The following is a 24,233-nucleotide window of genomic DNA, read 5'->3' on the forward strand; positions in this document are numbered from 1 at the left end:
GTGCTACGTCACCCTTTACATCCCCTTTCATCGAGTCACTAGCCACTCAATTTCTGATCTTCTGTCCACGAAATAGCATAAAACCTCGAAACCGATTCTTCTTAGATCAGTAGTCACTCGCCAGTTCATCGTCGTTTTTAGTCCCCATTCATCGATCAGTTGTCAGTTGCTCGATTCGCGCTTATTCAGCCACGATCTTATTCATTCTTGTCGAGCGGCACATTCTAAATCAACCGAACAGTTGTCCCTTTTTAATCAAACGGACAACAATATCGATCCACTCCGTCGCGCAGCGTAATCGGCTTTACGACCCGAGAGATAGTTTGTATCGCGGAGCGACGATATCGGGTGCGAATACAACGCGTACGAACGCTACGGTTTTCGATCGGGAGAATCGCGGAAGATGAGGGTGCAAGACACGCCGGATCCGTGGGATTTCGTAAATTTGATGGATCCCGTGCGGAGCAAACGGCATTCGTCGGGGACACACGATGCTGCTTCTGATTTCACGGAAAGGTCGCTCGTAAAACCTGTTTGTACGTATCTCCGAGGCGACGTACTGCGACGTCGGTACACCGGGGAGTGCTCGTTGCATTTCCGGCTAGATACTGTAAAGCGTGAGTGACTCGGTTGACCGCCGTCGCATCGTGCCGGTGCACCGTGGAAATGCTATTTGCGTCCGTAGGAAAATCCGAGCGGCAGCCGTCCACTTTGCTCCTCCTCCTCCCCCCCCCCTGTTCCCCAGCCAATCTGAATTTTGACGACGTCGTCAAAGGAGCCCGGTTCGGAAAGGCTCTCGCATTCGAAACGATACGCCGCGGGAACGAAATTAACAAATTGAATTGGCGCTGGCTTGAGAGCTCGCGAGACCCGACTCGAGTGCCTTCCGAACGGGCCTCGATTTATATTATGAGACCCTTCGAGTATAAACAAACTCGGATGTATTCGAATAAGTTGATTAGCTTCGCGGAAATTGACGGGGATGAAATTAGGAGGCGGTTTCGGAACGCACTGGTTTCGTCGGAATTTAAATCGTTGTTTGTCGATGATATGTTTTCAATGTGAAGAAATGGTTTTTTTGAATTGATTTAATTAGATGCGACGAGCAAGATTTTCGACCTTGTCGCACGAAAGTTTATTAGGCGCGAAATAAGTGAAAGCTTATCTCGGTATTGTTAGGTTGTTCGGAAAGTTGTTTCGTTCTTTCACGAGAAAATAAAAGACAATTTTTTAACGTTTCAAATAAAAAAAAAACTTTCCGATATTTTTCTGGTGTTTTCAAAATCTTATCTCGTAGAAGCCCCGTCGATTATTCGTAAAATGCTGAATCACGTACTTCTTTAACAAGCTTACAAAACGAAATTTTTTTGAGAAACGAAACAACTTTCCGAACAACCCAATATTTATGCCCGGCAAGCTCAATGAATCGAAGTTTGGTTTATTCAAAAACCTTGAGTAAAATTATATTTACGCTACGATCAAAATACGCTGTCGGAAGTTCATTTGTAAATGTAGATAGTGTAGATAGTGTTATGTGTAGTATAGTGTAGTATAGTGTTATTATATTGTCATTCTGTCATTCTGTTAAGATTATAATTTTTTTGTTTTCAGATTTGGTAGTTGACACTTTTAGGTTACTATAGAAACAAATTCCGAGCAGTTTTATTTACAGCTGTTAGTTTGCTGTTAATTTTAAGTGCAAAAATAAACATTTTCGACACGTTTTAATTTCTTATTTTCACAAAGGCAAGAAAACTCACACAAGGCAGAGACTCGCAAGGACATACTGTGTTATAAAAAAATACAGAATTAAAAATTATTAGGTTAATATGTAACAAATTCCAACGAATTGTTTTGCAACTTTTTTGACAGAGCAATATTTCATTGAAATCCCAAAAGTTTGCACAAATGTAGTCAACCAAATGGTGCATATTTCTGTCATCGAAGATATTAATTTAATTTAAAAAAGAAAAACAAAAGATACATAGATATACATAAAGGGCGTCTTCGCCCTGAAGAGACGAATTGTAGTCGATAATAAAAGTAGCTGAAAGCCTCTCTTAAGGTCCCTAACAAACCTGTCCAGTTTCGAAGAGACCAGAATTTTCGAGTTGCCGAACTTCCCTCGTTGGTACCACTCCACCATTTTATAAAAACAGCAAAAGGACTCGATGTTTCCGGGAAAAGAATTCGCTTAAGAACCGAGTGGGAATTCAATCCTCTCGACCATAAGAGAATCCATCTGGGAATGGATTCATAGATCTTCGAGAAGCGTTTCCATCGAGAATCCCGGAATTAGTTGGAGGAGTTATTACTCGCGCCGGGCAGGGCGAAAAGGAGAGAGGTCTCCCCGCGCTCGCACACGTGTTTCCACCTTCCGCCTTGGCGTTCAAGTATTAAAGCGACGGTGCGCGCGCGGACCCACCCGCGTCGCGAATTCTCCAGCGTCGCCGTAGTCGCTGCCGTCGTCGGCGTCGCCGTCGCCACGAGAGGGTCTACGAAAATAAGTCGCGGCGCGCCCCGACAATTACGGGAGGACGACTTCGTCGAGTTTTAATTTGCCTGGGCACTCGAGCGCTCGCGCGCGCAGCCGCGCTGGCTTGCCCCGTCTTTTCCGCGAACGAGCGCGCAAATTTATGCGGCCGCACGATGGAAACGGCCGCTCAAAGAGCGCCACGCGCGACTAATTCTTTCCACCGGCACCGTGAGTCCCTCCGGACGGAAACCGCGCGTTTTCCGTCGCGGAAACGCACTGTTTCATCTATCTGGTATTAAAATTCATCATTCCCCGCGAAACTGTTCGGATTGGTTCACGTACTTCGATGTCATTTCTATTAGAAAATTGAAAGTTGTCCTATTGTCTCAACCTGTGTTGCAATAAAGAGTATAGAGGGTGTCCCTGAAATGTCTCACAATCCAGAAGTGAGAGGATCCTGAGGTTATTTGAAGTAACTTTTTCCTTAACGGAAATGCAATCCGCGGTTTATTTTCGGAGTTATTAACGAAAAACAGTGACCAATGAGAGGCGAGATCAGCTGCCGCGAGACAGCCGAGCCAATGAGCGGAACTGGGCCTCGTGCGCTCGTTGACTAGACCGCCTCGCGCCAGCCGTGCTCGCTTCCTATTGGTCAGCGTTTTTCGTTGATAGCTCGTAAACGAAGCCGCGGATTGCATTTTCGCTAAGGAAAAAATGACTTCAAATGACCACAGGAACCCCCTATTTATGGATTGCAAGACATTTTTGGGACACCCTGTATAGTCCTTTCAGATTGCCTGAAGTGTTAAAATGATTCGATAATTTAATAACGTGCGAGCATATCTAGTTAACGACGTACAACAGAACGTGATTTTTAGGAACTTCTTGGTCGAAAATTATTATTATCGTTAATTATTTTTTTGAGGATAGATGACGACGTCAGAACTACACACCTTGTTCTAAAAATTGCATTCATACAATTTATTTATACGCATAGCAGAATATAAGGACCTATTGTTTTCATTTCTCTCATTATTTAGGAATAAAGGAAAATATCTATATCTATTAAGGAATAGAAATAAAATAAAATATCTATATATCTAAAGGAAAATATCTATATCCATTCGAGGAAAATATTCTTAGTATGTTAAAAATCCTCATCATGCAAGACAAAATCAATAGGTAGATAGAAGCTTTGATTAGAACGGAGCTATTTCACATTTCATTGGGGAACTGTAAGCGTTCGACTACTTTTGTAATACAGCGTGCATTAGCGATTATTCGGCGCAGGATCCAGGCATTGTGCCCCGGCATTGAACTGGAAAATTATTGTGCAGCGGTTTTCCAGCTGGCTGGAAATTACATATTGAAAAAACTTGCGGCGTCTGATCCGTCGTTTCGGGATTTATCGATGGCGGGTCCCGGTATATTTTTCACGGGAGCGGAGCCACTCGAGGGTGCACGGAAACTAGTTTGGATACAAATTTTTCGCCCGCGCTCGAGAGTTTCTCGACGAGCTCCGGTTAACGATCCAGAAATGCCGGTAGTGCGAGGGGGGTAGCAATGGTGTACGCTCGTTTATATGCCTGTATGCAAGTACTGTGCTGGGTGCCCTCTCCCCCACCACCGTCGCGGCCTCCATTACCAGAGCGTGTCTTTTCAAGAAAATCGCGGCTCTTCTATAAAACGACCGTGCAAACGTTCTCGAGCGCGGAAGAACTTGTTTAATTTTAATTGCATCTAAATTAGGGGCGGAAACGAACTCGCGGGCACAGCGCAGCTGCTCGGGAAACTTACGACCAGCGGCGTGCAAATTTCTACAATATCGTACCCATTCAATCTGTTTCTAGCAATTGAAAAATTTCGCCGTTCGTACCGCGTCAGTACGAAAACTTCTCTGGAAACTTGAATCTAATGATTCACTTCTTCCTTGGTCGACAGGAGAAAATATTAAGTTGTAGATCTGCGAATTATTTCGAAGCTGACCGCTAGATTTCGAACGTAGAGAAATTTTATGTCTTGTAAAGCATCGGTGGCATCTTTAATAAGTATTGATTTTTATTCATTCTTAGAAAAAAAATCCCGAATGTCGCGATTGTCTCTATATACGCTTTTATACAAACATTTACGAGTTTCATGAAATGCAATAAAATGTGCGTATTGCGTTAGCAACAAAAAATCTTATGATGAGGGCAAGACAATATTATCTTCTCCATACTGTTATAAAATAATCTCTTGCACCATGATTTGTTTCACAGATAAGTTGATTACAACCTGTACCATGATGTTTAAATATCGATGATAGAAGGGTAGAATTTGATTTCGATTTAAAAGGCACGAGTAACATTCACGTTTAGTGGCTTATATTCTTTATATAAATTTACTTGTATTCTTAACGAGCCTGACACAATAGTATAGGGCTTAACCTTTTGAGCTCTGAATACTCCTGGCCGAAACGGTTCGTAGGGACGGAGCGCGGCTATCGCTGACCATCGCTGGGGGCGGAATACTTTTTTGCCACACCGAAGTGACTATTCAAGGCGCAAATAGTAATCAATTATAGTGATTCTTTTGCAGAAGGTTAAATAATTAATCTTCTGATTCAATGTCTGATGATCTATTTCACTGTCGTCCCTTGTGAAATATTCCTCAAGATTTGACATTTTGTAGGGTGTCACTGTTAGGGCCAAGTGGCCAGGATTTATGGCAGGGGCCATGTGCTTGGGTACCCGGACGGTATGGGTCTGTCCCGGGCCGTTCCCGGGCACATGTGGCACCGTCATAACGTCTCCTGGTCCTTGATTACGGTCCAGTCAATGACGGTTGGGTCTGGCATTGTTCGGGCACGTAGGCCCATCAGCGCGGGATGTCTCGCAGGAGCAGATTTTGTCACTCTCCCTCCTAACTCCCGGCCCACCGTTTTGGGACAGTCTCGCTGGATTTGGGATTGCCGTGATTGGACCGTAATTCCTTGCCGCCCACCCTAGGTTAAGAGAAGTAGGGAGGACCGAGGTGATATGAGACATGACTCCGGTCCTCTAGAGCACAGATCATTCTCAACAGTACAGTCAGACCATTCTCAAGAGTACAGACAGAACACTCATAGAAGACAGAACAGTCTTAGAGTACAGATAGACAGATAGACAGAACATTCTCAACAGAAAGTACAGAACATTCTCAACAGTATAGACAGAGCATTCTTAGAGTACAGAAGAACAGAACACATAGATAGATACGCGTAACGGTTAGGTTGCGCGTTACAAATAGTCCCACTACAGTGGGTGGTCCTTCGAGGTAGTCGGCACCAAGTGCAATATTCAGAGGATCTCCGTCATCCATCTGATGAGTCCTCAACATTTGGTCCTTCGAGCCGGATATAAGAACGCACAGACGAAGTGACAGATCATCGGAGGCTACAGCCACGCACCATTTGGTCCTTCGAGCCGGATCTAAGAACGCACAGACGAAGTGAAAGATCATCAGAGGCTACAGCCACGCAGCACAGTGTATCACGAGAACACCAACACCTGGCTTCAATCAGGAATCTCAGGAGCTCAGTGACGAGAAGTTTCTTCCGGAGGCTACAGCATCCAGAGAAGGCAGTGCATATAGCTTCAGAGCAGTGCAACACCACAGAAGTCCAGCACCACAGCAGGACAATCACGCAGCAGCTCAACATCATTGCAGAACAACGCAGCATCCCAGTGCAGCCAACAGGCATCGACAGCAGTACCAAGTATCCCAGCGTGATAAGTACCTTTATAGTCCCATTTGCGTCAGTAAATCACTATGGCGGAAGATCTCAAACCGTTGATGATCGAGCGCGGAACGGTCAAGGCTGCACTCACGCGGTTTAAGACGTTTATTTGCAAATTCGCGACCACGACTTCGGTGGGCTCTCTTAAGAAACGGTTAGAAGCAAATGTATGTCTCCTTGACAATTTTAATAGAATTCAAACGAGAATCGAAATACTCGTAGCTGGAACGGACGCCGAAGCAGCGCACGCGATCGAGCGCGAAGAATTCGAGACGGCGTATTTTGATCTGATAGATCAAGTTGAAATAGTCATTGCCCGTGCCACTCCGGAACAGAGTAGGATAACCACGAACAGCCCGATATCCGCGCAGACTGCAGATACCGCAATAAACATTAGATTACCGACACTGCAACTGCCTTCCTTTGATGGCAATTACAGTGATTGGGTGAAATTTAAAGACACATTTACATCAGTGATTCACGAGAATAATTCATTAACAGATATACAACGGTTCCATTATTTAAACACCTCACTCAAGGGGGTAGCGGCTCGTGTGATTCAAGCGTTAGGCGTGTCCGGAACAAATTACAGACATGCATGGGAATTACTCAAGTCGCGATATGAAGATTCCACAAGTCTCAAGCGGCATCATGTAAATTCATTACTTGATTTAAAATCCATTCAAAGGGAATCAGACATCACATTGCGGGAATTTCTGGACGAAGCTACAAATCATAGAATAGCGTTAATGTCTTTGGGTGAATCGGTTGAAACTTGGGATACCATGTTAGTTCCATTATTGTCCAGAAAGTTAGGTCAAGTGTCCATGAGAGAATGGGAAAGGAGAATAATATCTCAGTCGGAAATGCCTACATTTGGTCAATTCTCTGCGTTTATAGAAGAACGTTCCAAATATTTAGCAAATATCGCGGTCAGTGTTCAGGTAGCTGCACCCAGGGTCGACCAGCGACCTCGAGGAACAAACAATACCCCTCGTTACAACTACATAGCTTCGCATGTAGTTAACTCAGCCGGGTGCCCCGCATGTAAGGCCAATCACGCGATATATAACTGTGACAAATTTAAGAACAGCGATTTAAATACAAAAACAAAGATAGTGCAAGAAGCCCGGCTGTGCTTCAATTGTTTGTCATCGGGACATCGGGTACGGGCGTGTACACGGAGTCATTGCAAACAGTGTGGAAGGAAGCATCATTCGTTATTACATAATCCCGAATTCAAACGCGCAGAAGAAGGCTACGCGGATACAGGAGAATCAGATTCGCGAGAACCCCCAGTACTCACAGCTAACGTAGCAAATACAATAGGGCATGCCGTATTATCGACAGCAATAGTTTATGTCAAGGACAAGGGTGGTCAGTCACATAAATGCAGGGTATTATTAGATTCGGGATCTCAAGCAAACTTTATAACCACGGCATTTTGCCAACGACTCGGCATCAAACCGACTGCAATAAGTTCAACAGTGACAGGGTTAGGAAGGGCAGTAAATTCCATAGAAGGTAGAGCAACACTAACAATTCATTCGCGATATAATAAATCTCAACACACGGTACAATGCCTATCAATAGAAACCATCACGTCAGACATGCCCAATTTTCAGATACATAGAGAAAAAATAGAAATTCCAAGTCACATAGAGCTAGCCGATCCAGAATTCCATTTACAACGGCCAATAGATATGCTCATTGGAGCAGGTCTATTTTGGACATTGCTATGTGTCGGTCAACACAAATCAACTCCCAACCTGCTCTTGCAAAAGACCCAACTCGGTTGGGTTTTGGGAGGCACTCCTACCTGGGCAGATAAGAAATTACCACAAGAGAATAAGTGTTGTTTAGCCACACTCAATGACCTGCAATCTCAATTAGAGAGGTTTTGGGACATAGAGGAACTAACCCCAAGCGATACTAGAGTAATCGATGAATGCGAGGCACATTTTAGGGAGACCATAAGACGAGACACGGACGGTAGATATATCGTTAGAATACCGTTTAAATCCAACGCAAATGAGTTAGGTACTTCGCGAGCGCAAGCTGAACGGCGGTTATATTCGTTAGAAAGGAGGTTAGCAAGATATCCAGAAAAAAGACAGCAGTATACAGAATTCATGTCAGAATATGAGACGTTAGGGCATATGTCGCGCATTGTAGAAGATACACACGAGCAATCCGCCTACTATCTTCCCCACCACGCTGTATTCAAGGAAGGCAGCACGACAACGAAGCTTCGTGTTGTGTTCAATGGATCAGCAAAATCCTCATCAGACCTTGCATTGAACGACATCCAATTAGTGGGCCCTACAGTTCAAAGCGATTTAATTTCCATCTTAATTCGTTTTCGATATAATCGGTACGTCCTGTCAGCCGATATTGCTAAAATGTACCGACAAATTTTAGTTCACCCAGCAGATAGGAAGTATCAAAGACTTTTGTGGCGAGCACAGCCCCATCTCCCAGTCCAAGAGTACGAGTTAAACACAGTAACGTATGGTACAGCATCCGCTCCTTTCCTAGCGACTCGTACTCTGCACGAAATTGGACTAACCTGTGCTCACACATTTCCGACGAGCAGTAAGGTTATAATCAATGATTTCTACGTAGACGATTTATTAACTGGGGCTCAAACAGAACAGGAAATAGAAACGCTAAAGGGGGAGCTGACGCAAATTCTATCACAAGCAGGTATGGACCTTCGTAAATGGGCAAGCAATTGCCCGACAGTTACAGCGACAGACAGTACAGAGAGAAATCGCGAAATCGCCGTAGATAAAGACCCAAAAACGTTAGGCCTTTTGTGGTCACCGACCACCGACCACTTAATGTTTAGAGTAGAAGCCCCACAGGACCAGCGTGTCACAAAACGTACTATTCTTTCTGAAATAGCTCAAATTTTTGACCCGTTAGGACTAATATCCCCCATTGTAATAGTCGCAAAATTGATCCTACAACAACTATGGCAGACTCAGACAGGTTGGGATCAATCAATACCGCAGAACCTGCATAGTCAATGGCTCCAATACCGCCAAGATATTAGCAAGGTAGGAGCAATGAACATCTCGCGATGTGCAATTTCAGAGTGTTTAGATGATATAGAATTGCACGGGTTTTCAGACGCGTCCGAGAAGGCGTACGGGGCTTGTGTTTACCTGCGCTCTAGGGATCTGTCAGGTAGTTGGGTAACGCGCTTATTGTGTGCAAAGTCCAGAGTCGCACCGCTCAAAACCATTTCATTACCGAGATTAGAATTATGCGGCGCATTATTACTAGCAAATGTAGTAAACAAGGTTAGAACAGCATTAGACACAGTAAAGTTTAAGGAGTACCTGTGGACAGATTCGACAATCACCCTCGCCTGGCTTCGAAGCTCCCCAAACAAATGGAAAACCTTTGTAGCCAATAGAGTATCGCAAATTCAAGGTTTAACGTCAAGTGATAGTTGGAGACATGTAGCCTCTGAAGACAACCCGGCAGATTTAATTTCGCGAGGCACAAAACCAGGTACATTACAGAACACAACCATTTGGTGGGACGGTCCCACCTGGTTACGTCAGAGCTCAAGTCTATGGCCTAGCGCGTTAGATAACCCTATCGACGTTCCGGAAGAGAAGGAAAGGAAACCGGTTGTGTTGACTATGTCGACTGCAGAGAGTAGCATTTTCAGGAGATTCTCAACCTATACGCGATTACTCAGAAGCATAGCATACTGCCTCAGATTTGCCAAAATTATGAGAAACCGAGTTAACAAATTAGAAGGTGACGCATCAGGTTCGCTAATAACGGGTCCATTGACAACAATAGAAATCAATGCAGCGAGAACACGTTTGGAATTACTTGCGCAAAGGGAGGCATTTTCGACAGAGATCAGATTAGTACAAACGCAACAAGCACTTCCAAATTCCAGTGCGCTACGGTCCCTAAATGTATTTCTGGACAATGGCGGACTACTCAGGGTGGGCGGAAGACTATCCAACGCACCCATAGACTACGATCAAAAACATCCGATCATATTGCCACCAAGGCATCCGCTAACGGATTTAGTAATCAAATGCGAACATCACAGGTTAATGCATGCGGGATGTCAGGCTGTTTTAACGTCATTACAAACCAGGTATTGGTTAGTCTCAGCAAAACATAATGTAAAACGAAACATACGGAAATGTGTACGGTGCTTCAAAACAAACCCATTGAGTCAAACCTATCAGATGGGTCAATTACCTGCGTCGAGAGTCACCCCAGCGCGACCATTTATTACCTGTGGAGTCGATTACGCAGGCCCATTTTTTACAAAGGAGAGAACGAGAAGCAAGGTAACAGTCAAGGCATACCTATGCATTTTTGTATGTTTCGTTACGAAAGCCGTACATATAGAATTAGCTACCGACTTGAGTACCGACGCTTTCATAAACTGTTTCCGGCGTTTTATTGCCCGACGGGGACGATGTCATTGTATCATATCCGATAACGGTACAAACTTCATTGGGGCGCGAAACGAGCTAAATATCTTAATTAAGGACAAACAACACAACGAAAAAATTGCAAACGCACTAAGTCAGGAATCCATCGAATGGCGATTAATTCCTCCGCACTCTCCACACTTTGGTGGATTGTGGGAGGGAGCGGTAAAATCTGCTAAATACCACCTCACACGCGTTATAGGAGATCAGAGGCTCACGTTCGAAGAGCTATATACGTTACTGACGCAAATAGAATCCTGTTTAAATTCACGTCCACTTTCACCATTATCCTCAGATCCCACAGACCTAAACCCTTTGACTCCTGGGCATTTTTTAATTGGTACTGCCCTTACAACACTGCCATCTCATGACCTACGAGATATCAAGGTCACTCGACTTAACAGATACCAGCTAATCCAGCAAATGGTCCAGCATTTCTGGCAAAGGTGGCAGCGGGAATGTATTCAACAGTTGCAGCAACGACACAAATGGCAGCATTCCACCACGTCGAAATTAGCCGTGGATTCCTTGGTCATCATCAAGGAGGACAATCTACCCCCGTTACAGTGGAGCATGGGAAGAATCGTTCAGGTACACCCTGGTACAGATGGAGTGATTCGTGTCGCAACAGTCAGAACGTCAACCGGAACAATTAAACGACCCGTGACAAAATTGTGTATAATACCGTTAGATCACTTAGAAATGTCACACGAGGTGTAGCGCAACTATGTATAGTGTAAATCTCGATCATTGTAAATATTGTAATATTCGCACAGAATACGTAGATTGTAATCATATCATAAGCTTACACTTATATGGTTATCAAATATAGACATAGTTGAACATGCGATGCAGGTTCAAGGTGGGCGGTATGTTAGGGCCAAGTGGCCAGGATTTATGGCAGGGGCCATGTGCTTGGGTACCCGGACGGTATGGGTCTGTCCCGGGCCGTTCCCGGGCACATGTGGCACCGTCATAACGTCTCCTGGTCCTTGATTACGGTCCAGTCAATGACGGTTGGGTCTGGCATTGTTCGGGCACGTAGGCCCATCAGCGCGGGATGTCTCGCAGGAGCAGATTTTGTCACTCTCCCTCCTAACTCCCGGCCCACCGTTTTGGGACAGTCTCGCTGGATTTGGGATTGCCGTGATTGGACCGTAATTCCTTGCCGCCCACCCTAGGTTAAGAGAAGTAGGGAGGACCGAGGTGATATGAGACATGACTCCGGTCCTCTAGAGCACAGATCATTCTCAACAGTACAGTCAGACCATTCTCAAGAGTACAGACAGAACACTCATAGAAGACAGAACAGTCTTAGAGTACAGATAGACAGATAGACAGAACATTCTCAACAGAAAGTACAGAACATTCTCAACAGTATAGACAGAGCATTCTTAGAGTACAGAAGAACAGAACACATAGATAGATACGCGTAACGGTTAGGTTGCGCGTTACAAATAGTCCCACTACAGTGGGTGGTCCTTCGAGGTAGTCGGCACCAAGTGCAATATTCAGAGGATCTCCGTCATCCATCTGATGAGTCCTCAACAGTCACGAATAAAAAGAAATAATCGAACAAGTTATATTCCGCACTATCGTTGTTGAAGCGAGCGAGACCGTGAGGTTCTTACATTCGCAAGACGACACTGCTGACTGAGTCGTTTCGAGTGCTTCGAGTCGCGAAAAGGTGACAGTGCAGGTAATTATTTTGAAATCTAATTGGTTAGAGAGTGGGACATAAAATGGGATTTCCGTTTCGGAAATTCCCGGGGATTTTTATGACCCTAATATTGCTCAACCGCTACCTAAGGAAGGCAAATTACTAACGAGCGCCCCTGTATTAATTTTACACGAAAATAACTGCATGTCGATTGAAAAAATCGACAAACGCATATATGCGCCCTTAGTCCAGGCCGATGACTTCGAGAAAACACATAAATGCGGCCTCAGGCTACACGGATGACTTTCGCCAAACGCATATACGCGTCCATAGAGCTCTAAGGGTTAACGCTGTAACTACTGACTCTATAACTTCTTTTTATATCAATGACAATATAAGCTGCGATAAAGTCTCGTCCAGAAATTTCTCATAGAAACATTTTTATGATATCAAGAATTGTAAAAGAAAAAATCAGAAACAAGCCAGTTTGACCGGTAGAAAATTTCTGGCAAAAGATTTGCGAAATGAGTTTTTCTAGTAGCAGCACCTAGAATCAAGGGGTTTATTCCGTAACGTTGCCTTATTCTCGCAATCCTGAAACAGTTATTTATCACGAGCCGGTCTGCGGTGCATTAGAACGTCGAGCACGTCAGAGAGAGGGCTCGAAAGGGAGAGCTTGAGAGAAAGAGGGAGAGAGAAAGAGAGGGAGAGAGAGAGAGAGAGAAGTCGGACCGCCAAAGTATGACTTATTCAAAGGGAAGGAAAAGGCGAATACCGTGGAAATCGAGCGTCCAGAGCCCGGCACAAGGGCACTTTATGTGTAGCCGGACCGCGGGTAAAAGTCGGCGTCCGAGGCTGGTGTTTCAGCGGATGAAAGATGGCAATGTGCGTATCGTAGGAGTCCAAGAACAAACGAGCCACTAAATCCAGGTGATTTCTTCGTTCCCAGGTGGTATCGCGGGGTTAGATTTACAGGGAACGTAATGCCGGCGCCAATGCCGGGAATAACGCGAGAAACCGTGGTCCGTTTCGACCGGCAACTATAAACCCACCCTCTATAGCCGGTCCTCGATCTAGATCCGCGATCGAAATTTATACAGGGTGTTCCACAATTATTTTAACAGCCGAAAATGAGGGGTAGCTGCGGTCATTTGAAGTAACTTTTTCCTTTGCGAAAATGCAATCCGCGGCTTTGTTTACGAGTTATTAACGAAAAACACTGGCCAATGAGAGGTGACGGTACGAGAGAGAGAGAGAGAGAGAGAGAGAGAGAGAGAGAGAGAGAGTCCGCAGCACGAGGCTTTGACAGAACGTCGGAACGGACTCGAGCCGCGTTCGAAGTATTGAACAAGTCACGAAGCGTGAACTTTCCGGATTCTTTTTTACTCCGTAAAAGTGATATTTTTAAGAAATACGCTGTTCACCTTTACTTTAGAACGTCTGAAGAATATTTACTAATTTTTCGGACCCGAAATAATATGAAGTTTAACCGCGACAGCGTTTCCAATTTTCTGGTGTGCATGACACCTCGTGTGTACCATATGAAATTTGTATGCAAGGTGTACAGTGAAGATTAACAAAGTTCGTAAATGATATTTTAATTTAAATAATTCCGTGTCCGAACAGAATTCAACGAATGATTCGCAAAGCTGATTTAATAATAAATAATCGCGTTGAAGGACGTAAAGGATTTGTTTATCAGAGAAATATGAAAAATATTATCAATAAGAAACTCGCCTATTTAGTTGAGGATGCATTTGCTGGCTGGAATTGTGGCTCATGATGTCGAAGGGCACTGACCTCGTACAACGCACAGCTGATCTTTCACTGCACTGCCACCAAACACTGATCACTTAATTAATCACCGTGATAATCCGAAACACTTGTGGATATTACAAAAGATGACTGCGACGCGTTCTAGAGTTCTTTCCCGGAATCGCTCTGGCTGAATTTACGGATCCGCGAAGAGCGGCCGGAGAAATGTCACGGAAGAGGAGGAGCTTTCTAATTGGGAACGTTTCGGCCTAATGATTACAAACCTGCTCGAGCCGCCGGTAATCAGACGGGATCGATACATGGGAATCCGACGACGGGTTAACCGCGACGCGTTCCGCGCGGTCCGTGACCAATGATTAATCACGCGTCACGATAAATTCAAGCAGTCCGCGAACGACTCCGTCTGGGACCAGGGTCCGCGGCTCCGGCTGGCTCGAGTAACCGAAGCTCGGATGCACCCTATGACCTTAATTACCGTGTCTACTAATCGATCCCCGGCATTGTGATCGTGCTAGGCCAGACACCGGCACCGACGTAACCTCTCCATGCTGAATGGTATCTTAATTGCCGGACGGATAATCCGATTCGGCCACTTAATCGATTACGCGACTCCATGGAACTGTCGCGGACTCATTCACCGCTGATCACGATGGAATTCCCCGCTCGCCGAACGACCGGCATACCATCTGGGTTCCCCAAAAACTCCGGGATCGCCCGATCTACCCGGACGACTTCATTAAAAATCCCTCGCCGCCGCGATATTCGAGAGGAATCGGGATTTTTGGGTTCGCCGGCCCCGGCCGCTCGCGATGCCGGCCCGATATACACGCGGGACCGAGGAACGAACGCGTCATCGGGCAGGGGATTTTTTCACGGCCGGCTGAATAACGAGGTACCCCGAACTTCCCCAGATAAGCATCGCGGAGTAGTCGGTAGTCGGAGAAACTGCCGTTAATTAGCCAAAAAGTGAAGGCTCGCCTATGGCCCCTCCATCCGAGACTGGTGCTTGGTTTTTTCGACGGGCCGCGCCACGACGGCACCACCGTGAATAAAGTACAGTCCTCTTTCTCTACGTGGCCCACCCTCCCGCGCCATCAGCATCCGCTGCACACGAGCCCTCGTCGAACAGAAGAACAACCAGCCGAAGGTCCCCGCGGCGTTCTCCGCTCCTTTCTCTCTCTCTCTCTCTCTCTCTCTCTCTCTCTCTCTCTCTCTCTCTCTGTTCGGTTATCTGTGCCCTTCTTCTCCCGCTCGTCCTCTCTCTCTCCTCTTGCCCCTCCTAGCAGTCCGAACTCCCGATCCTAATCTCGATAATGACGCGTAATGGTTGCTGGCGTGAATGTAGCTCTTTGTCCGTGGCTGTTGTACCGGTCGTATATCTGTCCGGTACAAGAGCCGCGCCATTTCACACCGGCGAAAAGCACGGGGGAGGCCGAAACGGCCGTTTTCAGCCTGTTTTTCTACGATCCTCGTGGACCCTCGTTCCTCTTCCACGTATCCTCTTCCTGCTACTTCTCCGGGAACTTAGGTTTAATTGCTTCCTCTCACCGTAACGCCACCGGTCCACGGTTTGCGCAGTTTTATCGGTTCCTTATTGGCCGTGAGATGGTTAACCCTTCAACGACACCCTTTCGATCTTCGCGAAAATGGGCCTCGAGATCGAGAAAAGAGTTTTCGATTCGTTTGGTCTATTCGTTAGTGGACGGAGCTTTTTGCGTTTGCAGTGTACGCAAATTTCTGAGATACGGATATACTTGTGCATTGATAGGAACGAGTGTTTCTATTTTGTCCTAGAGGGATCTTTTAAAAATTCGACAGAAAATAGTGATTTTGTGCGCCATGTTTTGTTGGCACTATTTTTGTACACACATTTTTTCGATTCAAAGTTGATCAGCAGAAGTTAAAATCTTGAATCGATTTTAATCAATCGTCAATCTTAAAACACTTAGCCAACCGAACGGGGAGATCTACCCGTTTTAAATTCAGTCGATTGACGACCGAATGGACGATTAATGAAAAATTAAAAATGATTGCTGAAGAAGTAATCGATGCCATATAAGTTTGCTTTATAATTTTTGTTTAATCGAATGAAATATTTTAATTTTATGAAAATTTTTGAGGTTTCTAGCGCGGTCGTGGAAGTGTTAAATTGAATACTTAATATTGAAGCTCGCTTCCAACTTTTATAAACAAGAACAATTTGTTCATAATTTTTTCTTTAGTCGAGACCGTGGATATTTAATATATCTTAAGAACTTACAGATCACAAGAAGCACCAATTAAAATTAAGCACTGAATCGTCTCAGAGAAAGCTTTCGATAAAGTTCTTCGAAAATTGTTGTCATATATTTCGAAGTGCATAAAACATGTGATTTGATAAAGCGCAACAAGAAAATTGGAAAATTGGAAAATTGGCAACGAGGCTTGGAAAGAAAATCGGTACTTAGTAATTGTTCATATACAACATAGTTATTGGAAAATCACATGTGAAATACGCTTTTATAATTATTTATATAATATTTATTATATTTATATATTTATTTATTTATATTTATATATTTATTATATAATATTTATTTATTTTACAATAGCTAGACGTAATTTCAAACTACTTTTTTAGTCTATGAAAGAGTTAGACGTCTATTTTAAACAGTCGTGTGTCGATCCTTGTTACAGAAGCGGTTATGAGAGTTCGATGACCACTGGCTAGCCGACCATCCATCGACGCCACCATGGGCTACCTGCAGACGTGCCTCATCTTCTACCTACTGATCCTCTGCACCTCCGGAGGACTGTCTATAGACATATGTGAGTACCCTCGGCGGTCCCTTCGACGGTCCCTCCGACGACACTCGACAGGAACGTTCAAATATTCAAGCCATTTTCTCGCCAAAAACTCTTTCCAGTCTCAATTAAGCGTAATTGACCGCCAGACGCCGATTCAGGAAAAATGAATGAAGACCGATCGGAGAACTGTCGATCTTAATACATTTTCGTAAACCCCCGAGATTAAGGTTATCTCGGACTTCCTTTATCCTGGGTTCGGCTCTCTAGACTTCGGGTTCCCAGGAGGGTCGCAAAGTGTCCTCGGTCGGGTCACCACTATTATTTTTAATTTACACCCTTTCTATAAAAATCGATGGTCTTCTTCGCTTACTTATTCGAACAGTGCTGCATTCTAATATTTATCAAGCAGATGCGGTATCATATTAACAAATGATTAGGGACTGAATCGAAAAAGCGTGTGTGAGACATATATTTTTGAGAAATGTTGCTCACAAATTGCCATCACGCTGGCAAGAGGTCATAAGTAACGACGGAAATTACATTGTACAATAAATATTACTAAATTTATGAAAAATCTATTATTTCCTTTCATTTCTCAAACGGACAGAACTTTCCGGTAGACCTAATATATTAGTTTCATGGATTCAAATATAGTCATCGACAGACAGCAATTAAATTATTGCATCGAATATAAGAAGCAGGGCTTTTTAAAAAATGCATCCGATCCGCAGGTCATCGTTAATTATTATAGTCTCTAGACTTTTAAATGTTTCGCACCTTATTTGAAATAATTCTCCAGTTGCCAGCGCCACTACTTCTATTAATTGTATTAATTGTAAGAGCGATGTTGATCCAAAAAGAGCAGGATCAAAAATATGCGACTATCTTGGGAGGATTAATAAAGTGGAGGTTAATCAATACCGTAAAAGTACGGTTTCAATTTCTTGAACAAAATGTCTCGATTCAAATTAGAGGAAGAGAAAAGTGTCGCAGGATATTTAACTACCGAACAGGTTGGGGAACAATACTGCGAACACCTGATTCCACCTTAGTTTCGAAGGATACGAGGGATCGTAGGCTCGTACATGGCAGGGTATACTTGTTTACAGGCGAGACCATAATTCTCGCGGTGGTAACAGGCTCTCTGCGTTTGGGGCGGCCGATAAAAACCGCTGCGGAATCCCCGGTACCTTTGGGTTCTTGTAGCGGACCGCCGCGCATTAAACCACGGGCTTCTACTCGATTTCTACGCCGGCCGCTTTCCATCCCATTGACTTCGGATACCGGCAGGGCCCGTAGAGTCACCCTCGTGTCAGGTAAACAGGCCGAGAAACTTGCAAAGTATCCGGTAAGAGTTCTGCCGGGAAAGGCTCTCAGGTACTCGTTCGTGAAATCGAGCTCGAAACCGACGTCTGCGAAACGTATTTCGCACCCTCCCCACCCACGCGAACTCTCCTGGCGGAACCCGAAAGATGGATGGGGTTGCGCTGTTTCGGTCTCGGTTACATGTTTCGGGGTCTATGTACAGCGATATACATAACAGTTTTAGAAAGAAATAAATTCACCGGCGTGGCGGCGGAATGTTTAATGGACTGGGCGGGGAGAGCCTCGGAACGTTTTTGTTAGACCCCCGATGGGGCGCGGCGCGAACCCAACCGGAATTCGAATTTATTGCACCGCTTCGGTTAATGATAATCAAGCCGGACCATCATCGCACTGTGATTTCGTTCACGGGAAGAGGAACTCGATCCTATCGGCGAAATATCCGTGTCATCTCTGCTGCTCGAATTTGAATAACGTCGCAGCAGACCGTATATTAATTGTACAATGTATTGACCACTGTTTAAGACTTTGTTAAGACTTTGATGTTGAAGACTTTTATCAGACGTATTTTTTTTTATTTGATTGTCAGAATTATGGAGAACACGGGATTTTAGATAAAAGAACAATTTCTTGGTTACAGTACAAGATTGAATCTTTATTACACATGTGGAATGTGTGTGGATGGTAACCTTTTGCAGTCGAAGCTATTTTAATTCGAAATCCAAAACATGTTTTCTGATCTACAGTATTTCCATTTTATATGATTTAGTACGATTTATTCATATGAAATTGAGCTTATTGACAAGTAGAATACTTGCAATTTTAACAGTTTCTTAAAAATATAAACGAACCTGATACCGTTACAATTATTTAGAAAAATAGTATAGCAATTTTTAGTGGCGCCTTAGAGCCGCCACTCGAGCACAAAGGGTTAAAAATTCAGATATCAGAGATATTGATAATCGAAGCTCCACTTTAACGGTTGAACTTTTTATCTTTATCTTCTCTAAATAACATTTTGCACAAACCTTTTTGCTTGTACCGTTTGTTATACCTGTTATTTCGAAGCTTAGTAAATCATTTTTCAAAAATTCAATGTTCGCGTGCAAATTCAACATTTTTAGCTAAGGTAAAGCACTTCAAAAGTACTGTTCGAATTCGACATTATTTTTACACTTGTGCGTGTCGAAGTTTTGCAACCATTTGAAAATATACGATGACAAGACAGATAACAGATATCAATCTAGAACATTCGACACCGTTCGAAAGTTTTATAAAGTCGAAATCTCTTAGAGAGTATGTATCGTGTTCAAAATCAGGAACGAATCACACCTACCGAGTATCTCGGGTTCAAAAGGGGTCGGAGCAAGCAACAGATTCCATCACGCCCACATCCTCAAATCCGCAATGACCCTCTTACCCACTCTCCGTGTACCCTTGAGCCCTGCCATCTCTACAAATACATATTCAAAGCGTACAAATCCGCCCATCAGTGTATGCCGATTCGAACACGCGAGAAGGAATCTCGAAGTGCTGTATCGAGCCAAAAGCGGTGTTGCGTTCCGAGCAACAGATATGTACCATAATTAACCTTTACACAGTCGTTCGTTATTTCGTTTTATACATTGAGTACGTTTGTATCCCATATACATAGGGTGTCCCAAAAATGGCTCGCAATTCGGAAATGGGGGGAGGGGGTACCGAGGTCATTTGAAGTAATTCTTTTCTTAGCGAAAATGTAATCCGCGGCTGACACGATCAGCTGACACGAGACGGCCTAACTAATAAGCAGAATTACTAGCAACTAGCAAATTATCTTCTATGCATGATCGGCACATTTTATCTGAAATTATTGTTATCATTGTCTCTATAGTTACCGTCAAACTGTCCGCTATTTCGGCAATTAGGGATAATTAAAAATCCTTTTCTTTTAAATATTAGGTTAGGGAATAAGATCGTAGCGTTTTTATTTGAAGGCGATTTTCTTCGTTGTTTTCGTTAAGCTCGCGAGGCACCTAGGCTCCCAATTTTTCAGCAAATCCCATTGAACGAAGATGATCGAGAATCGTTTTATGATCGCAGTTCATTTTTTCGGCCAATTCGCGACTCGTTTGGTGACCGTCCTCCTTCAAAAGTGCTTCGAGACGCTTTTCGTCGAATTCAAAAGGTCTTCCGCTGCGGAGCGTGTCGTCGACGTCAAAATCGCCATTTTTGAACTTCGCAACCCATTTCCGTGCTGTAGACTCGTCTATGACACCTTCTCCGTATACGTTGCAAATGTCCCGGGCTGCTTCGGCAGCTTTTCGGCCTCGATGAAAAGCGAAGAAGAGAAGGTGTCGAAAATGTTGCTTTTCACCTCCTGGATATTCCGTTTCTAAGCCTTGAAAGTAATAAAAAATTAAATTACTCAAAAAAGCGATTAGCACAGTTTCGTAGAGCAGAAAGAGCCCTATCGAATGAATATTATACACTTTGTCCAACAGCAAAAGGTCGTTCTAAAATAAAAGAAACTATAAAAACGCTGCGAACTTATTCCCCAACCTAATATATTAACAATTCGACAATGATAAGAAACAATGTAACAAAAATAACGATAAAGATACTATCGCAGTAGCGAGTGCATTCAATGCGAAAGCAGGATGCCTGCCACTCGTCACGCAAACCCATCACCCAAAGACGTTTTCCTGTGCAAAACAAAGAGCTTGGCGTAATTGAGTAATATGTTCTCTCAGAGCTAACAGACCCTGTCCCTCCCAATCACACTGGGCCCAACAATCAACCCTGGGCCCGACAATCACAGTCGGCCCAACCTCATCTTGACAATAAAGTCGCGCCAATACCTTTTCCTTTACTTTAATTTACATAATCTTGTTTACTTTACTTTACTAATTCAATTCATTTTACTAATTAACATTGAATTATTATTAACGAACGTATATAATACGTTTCAGTGACTCGACCATTTCAATGTAAATCTAAAAAATAGACAAGCGTCGTTCATAGTATATCATGCTATGTGCACACCTCACCTTGACAATAAAGTGTCGCGCCAATACCTTTTTCTTTACTTTAATTTATATACTCTCGTTTACTTTATTTTGTAACGTGTTGATTAAGGTTGCAACCAAAGAACACAGGATGTTGGTAAAACTCAACCGGACTTTATTTTGCGTGGTACACGGATGACGCGTGGTGCGAATGTTCGGCAGAATAGTTAACAAGATGTTTTTGCCTCCGCTATTAATTTATATTCTTATATAAATTTATATTTATATAAATATTATATATAAATATAAGTATAAATTATAGATAAATTATATTCTTATATAAATTTATATTCTTATATATATTCTTTCCCCCAAAAAGGCCACGCCTTTTTGGGAGACCTGCTGATGGTCTTTCTTTTACCCCCGTCCAGTTTGGCGGGGGAGACAGGTATCGTCCTATCTTTGTTGTAGGGCCGCGCTGGCCGTTCGGCCGGGGACTTCTCCTCGTCTAGGTCTGCTGTGCACGTGGAGGTGATAAAAAAACAAAGAAATAAAGCCATTTCCGTATTTGCAAACGTCAAGGAATTTTTTTTTCTCTGCCAAATCCTTGGCATCTGCAAGCGGACAGTTCTATTGGTTATTACGGACGCCGACCGTGTGCCGTTACAACTTAACTAATTTAATTCATTTTACTAATTAACATTAAATTATTACTAACGAACGTATATAATACGTTTCAGTGACTCGACCATTTCAATGTAAATCACGCAATAATACACAAGCGTCGTGTAATAATAATAATAAACGTAATAAACATAATAATAAAAATAATAATAAGTACTAATAATAAGTTCGTGTAATACACAAGCGTCGTTCATAGTATAGGTTGCGATTGAAGCGTCGCATGCAGTGTGCACGGTATGTACCAAAAATTTGTCGAAGCCAAATGGTTAAGAGCGAACACTAGCGAGCGGATTCCCGGGAGACAAGCGGCAATCGGAGACAATAAGAAACGATCGGCAAAGTATAACCGGCGTTGATCCGACGAAAGCTGGAGCGACGCGGCGGCGGAGGAGGAGGCGCCGGGGCGGAGGGACGCTGGCCCTCCTGCGGTGAGTGAACTTGTGCGTCGAACCGCGTTGATAAATTCGCGGTCGTGTTAAGCGGGCCAGCCGCTCGTGGAGAGCACGAGGGCCGGCTGGAAGGGCTGCGGGGCAGTTAAAGCGCGCATAAATTGCAATGTTAATGTTGCCTGCGATACATAAACATGTTGTACGTCGGTTGGATTGCGGTCTGGCCGCTCCGCGCGGGCCTAGTCCTCTGCACGCGTAGCGCCGGGGCTACGCACACAGCCGCGCGTGCACCCACCGGTCCGCTCTCGAGAGGGGACACGCGTTCGGTTTCGCGTATTCGAGTGCGTGTACGCGCTGTGCACCGTGCACCGCGTACACGTGTGTATGCACCGGGGTCCCGGTGAAACGCCACGCGACGACGACGGCCGCCGCGACACGTCTCCACGCTCCGACTCGCGTGCACGCGCATCGACATGGCAGACCCGCGATATCGCCGGGAAGAGGGACGAGGCATGCTCTGAATTCTTGGGACTGGTTGGTAGCTGACGCGCGCGAGGATATTAGGTCCTTCTTCTTGCGCACGGTGATGCTGCGCCGTTTTTTGATCGTTTTGGTCGGCGATGTAGGAATTAATCTTGGGAGGCTGGGGGAGGGGGGGATATGCTTGATCTTAGGTTTTGCAACTGAGGTAGCTTCGCGTAAATTAGCTGACGCTGGGGAATGCTGTACTTCACCTGCAGGCTTCACTGAGCACAGAGTAGAGTCTAGGGAAATGAAGTTAAATGCCCGAAAAAGCGTTCGAAGCGTTTTTTTACTTCGAGCAGATGCCACGGTATTCGGGTAAGAAAATATGTAACGGAATATTAACCCTCTGTGCTCGAAGCTGTGTTAACGCTTCGACTGCCATGTTGTCCATTTCTGAGTGACGGAACGATTTGCTCGGATTTGAAAAACGCGATACGCGGGAATGCTGAAAATCTAATCGATGTTGTACAACGTGGCTTTTTCAGTTTTAATTTCATGAAATAATGTACTTTAATTTTATGCAATTTTTGAGGTGATTGACGTGGCAGATTTAATTAATTAATTCGATATCTAAAACATGTTTTTCAACCTTCGGTATTTCCACATTTTGCAGAATTTATTACAAGTTGTACATATCAAATTCGACAATATTCTACTGGCACGTAGAATACTTGCATTTTTAACAGTTTATTAAATATAAATAAATTTGATATTGTCAAAAATATTTTGAAACGTGGCATCGCAATTTCTATTGGCGCCGTAGAGTTGCCACTCGAGTGCAATAAGTTAATGACAGCTGTTCGCGTACGTAAATATGCCACTTTTTCCTCGTTTTCATATTCTACACTCTGTGCAAGAGAAATTAGGTTGATATTGCCAAGGTGGTATCGCTAGAAAATGCAATTATGTTGGATGAGTACATCGGTCACAAAAAGTAACAGCAGCAGACGCCAATGTGTGACCGTGGCTCACAATGTTCCTCCCATTTTTTGCTGCATTACTTAGACAAGACCTATGGCCCGACTTAGCTACATGAATCACCTAATACAGTTCGTGGGAAAGAGGAAAAAACGGGTCACTTTATTTTGAGAATGATACGCTTAGTTCAGCACCCGATTCGCTCATTTCCTTCCTGCTTCGGAGATTAATACTCACCAGGTTCGACTAATAGAGTAATAAATTACTAATAGAATAATAATATACTAAATATACTTACTAAAACTTACCATAATAACAATATAAATATACTTACTAAAACTTACTATAATAAAAAAAAAAAATACTAATACTAAACTAATAGAATAATAATATACTAAATATACTTACTAAAACTTACTATAATAAAAAAAAAATACTAATATTAAACTAATAGAATAATAATATACTAAATA

General features: G+C 43.7%; 2 protein-coding genes across 4 annotated transcripts in view; both read left to right on the forward strand.

The window, feature by feature from the left end:
- LOC117221507 (discoidin domain-containing receptor 2) overlaps window positions 1–24,233 on the forward strand; it is a 251,007-nt gene that overhangs the window by 156,077 nt on the left and 70,697 nt on the right. For all 3 annotated transcript variants that reach the window (XM_076523249.1, XM_033472532.2, XM_033472533.2), the window contains one exon: window positions 16,824–16,955. In XM_076523249.1, coding sequence (XP_076379364.1) covers window positions 16,880–16,955 — 76 coding nt within the window. In that variant the 5' untranslated portion in view covers window positions 16,824–16,879. The remainder of the gene's footprint in view (window positions 1–16,823; window positions 16,956–24,233) is intronic.
- Window positions 5,494–12,040, forward strand: LOC143258753 (uncharacterized). Its single transcript, XM_076520053.1, has 4 exons — window positions 5,494–5,601; window positions 6,018–6,255; window positions 6,456–11,302; window positions 11,948–12,040. Exons 1-4 carry the CDS (start codon window positions 5,494–5,496, stop codon window positions 12,038–12,040), a joined length of 5,286 nt encoding a protein of 1,761 aa, XP_076376168.1.

The sequence above is a fragment of the Megalopta genalis genome, chromosome 1 (assembly GCF_051020955.1).
Source record: "Megalopta genalis isolate 19385.01 chromosome 1, iyMegGena1_principal, whole genome shotgun sequence".
NCBI classification, from domain to species: Eukaryota; Metazoa; Arthropoda; class Insecta; order Hymenoptera; family Halictidae; genus Megalopta; species Megalopta genalis.

What these genes read in the sequence shown, in the direction of transcription:
- LOC143258753 (XM_076520053.1), top strand. Translation starts at nt 5,494, where the DNA reads ATGAGACATGACTCCGGTCCTCTAGAGCACAGATCATTCTCAACAGTA. An exon ending in GAAGACAGAACAGTCTTAGA is followed by an intron (nt 5,602 to 6,017) that starts GTACAGATAGAC and finishes GGCTTCAATCAG; the next exon opens with GAATCTCAGGAGCTCAGTGA. An exon ending in GCATGGGAAGAATCGTTCAG is followed by an intron (nt 11,303 to 11,947) that starts GTACACCCTGGT and finishes CCGGTCCTCTAG; the next exon opens with AGCACAGATCATTCTCAACA.